General features: G+C 37.6%; 1 protein-coding gene across 1 annotated transcript; it reads left to right on the forward strand.

Moving 5' to 3' along the window:
* Positions 1-1,445: 1,445 nt before the first annotated feature.
* On the forward strand, positions 1,446-2,591 carry LOC112459128 (the record flags this gene model as incomplete). Its single annotated transcript, XM_025023095.1, has 5 exons — positions 1,446-1,526; positions 1,632-1,961; positions 2,093-2,206; positions 2,288-2,435; positions 2,556-2,591. Coding segments are annotated over exons 2-5 (313 nt in total), but the record flags the coding sequence as incomplete, so codon positions are not given.
* Positions 2,592-2,627: the final 36 nt, after the last annotated feature.

The raw sequence follows: 2,627 nt of genomic DNA on the forward strand, positions 1-2,627 counted from the left end.
AAAGTCAACGAAAGTAACGAAACATGTGCATGATTCTACGGTATCATAGTGCAATACCACATATATAAAATGAAACAGCCCTACAGCACCATTCGAAAGTTGGCAGCCATGAACCAGATTCTGTGTTCGACTATGCTCTACAGCTGTGTTCGACCGTGCTGTGGCGTGTCGTTGTTGGAAAGCACCGCGTCTGACACTGTGTCGATGTGTGTCGTCTAAATGCCTTGATGGAAAGCTCCCTCTATTATTCACATTCCGATGCTCGAGCCGGCATGCAGCCGAGCGAGCGGCTCCGTGCGTAGCGCTCTATTAAATACACCGCGAGATGTGCTGTGACAAGTATCACGATGATATCGCAGCTACTAGAAAGATACAGTATTCTCTCTTAATCGTCGGATTATCCCGTGTGCGCGACCGACTGAGTACTGAGTTCCGTCATTCGCGCAGAGTCACGATCGAGCGCATGATACACGCCTTGCGCGGCTACAGGAATCGGAGTGAAGTGAATACGTCAAGATTAATGTACGCCGAATATAATAAGTTTCTTGTGTTTCAATGAATAATGGACTGTTATCGCACACAGGAGCAAGAAGGCGATCGGAGTGCTGGACTAACGTTTGGTCGAGAATCGTCGGACATCATATCGTGGGATTTAATGTGAGTACGGAGTACGCGAATCTCGCGGTGATTTAGAATAACGACGCGTAGTTATGATATATGTGTGATATATGTGTCGAGCGTTTAACTGTGCATTCGCATCTCGCGGAATTTTACGCTGTATTTCGAGCTGTATCGCAAGTGTGTCTCGAGCGTATTTTCGAACGGTTCGCTCGTTTCAATTTGGCCATTGACACGACTCGCGTTGTATCCGCGAGGCGTTCGCGTCGGTAAGAAGTTAGCCGCGCTCAGCGGGAAAAGCAGCTCGGTGAATATCGTCGGTTTTAAATACGAGAAGCGCGCCCCATAAAACGCAGATCGTTTCCTCTCCAGGGGGCCTATTACGGTTTTTGGGTGAGTTCACTCACTTTTCACATTTTCATCTCACGTGACTTTGTTCACCCGATTATAGAAGTGTCGAGTGAAACTGCGAGATCACTAGGCATTTCCAGTTTAGTGATTTCACATTTTCACGAAACCGCGATCCGCCGATAGCGTCATAGTAAAAAAGTGAGGTTAAGTGATAAAAATTTGTTATAGAAAAAATACAGATAAATGAATGTTACAAACAAACAGAAAAGAATATTGCTAAACTACATGAAGGATAATGAAGATTTTGCAAGAGGCCGCTTACGATACAATAGTAGCAATAAAAAAATATTAGTAAGTACTATACATTATCTATCAATAAACATTAAAATTAGAAATCTTATCGGTAATGCCGTAGTATTTTATTAATAATAATAGATAATTATATAATAATAAGTAAATTAAATTTGCTTATGCAGGATGATATGTGAACTTCCATCACTATATCCTTAAATGCCACTGGAAACGGACCTCAAAAACAAGTTAAAGAATGGCAAAAGGTATTTATGGAAGGAATTATAATATTTTATTAAGAAACAAGGATAACAACATTTAATTATACTGATACGATTATTAAGAAATTCTGGTATTTTACATAAATGTAGACATGAAGAGACTGGAAATCGAATGTGCTAAAGAAGTGTGCCCAAAATAAAAGTTATGCTGGCGGTACAGGCGGAGGACCACCAAAGGTACTTCAGTTAACAGAACTGGAAGAAAGTTTATTGGAAATCTTAGATCCAGAAGCTGCTGGTTTGGCTAATATACCTGAAGCAGGAAATTTTAATAGGACTAAGCAGAGAGGATCTGTACCTACTAATCCTGTAGCTGCTAATCCTGTACCTACTAATGATACAATTCCACAAAAAGAATCATGCGAAACGATTGCGCAAGAAATTGAATAACATCCACCTAATTCTATGCAAATGAAAAGGGTATAATATGCACTGCATTCTATATATGATGTCATTAATGACTGATATATTTATTTTTAATATGAATAAGATATAATATAATTAATGTATCAAATAAATTATTTTTATGTAAATTCAAATAATATTTCAAGAAATCTACTTCTACATCGGCTTCCAATAATAAAAGGTGCAAGATGGATAACATAGCCAATTATCCGTCAACGTCTACAATTGGAGTTCTTCACAACACAGATTTTTCAGCACGGGTAAGTAAAATCAGTATATCTTTATTGGCGAATAGAATGTTTATGTGTTAATAATAGAGAAATAAAAATAAACATTTACAGGAGGTGGAAAGCAATATTAATATTTTTGACCATAATGCTTTCGAACCTGACAGTAAAGAAGTTGATGACGTTGTTTTGGAAGAGAATAATACAAATACCGCACCACGTGGGCAGGTCATTTCTGAACGTCATGAAGCGCAAGGCAAAGGTATTAACTATTACTGGTTTCCTTTGTGTCTTTTTTTTAAATATTGACATCATAAAATAGAATAAAGTAAAATATAAAATTTTGAATAAATATTATATTTTAATGCTTTTGATTGTTCAGTTACCAAGGTACCAAGATGTAAAGAAGATCAATCCAGTATAGCTGTACAATTAATGGACGATAACATTAAAA

This window comes from Temnothorax curvispinosus, unplaced genomic scaffold, assembly GCF_003070985.1.
Source record: "Temnothorax curvispinosus isolate PA1 unplaced genomic scaffold, ASM307098v1 QBEX01009543.1, whole genome shotgun sequence".
NCBI lineage: Eukaryota > Metazoa > Arthropoda > Insecta > Hymenoptera > Formicidae > Temnothorax > Temnothorax curvispinosus.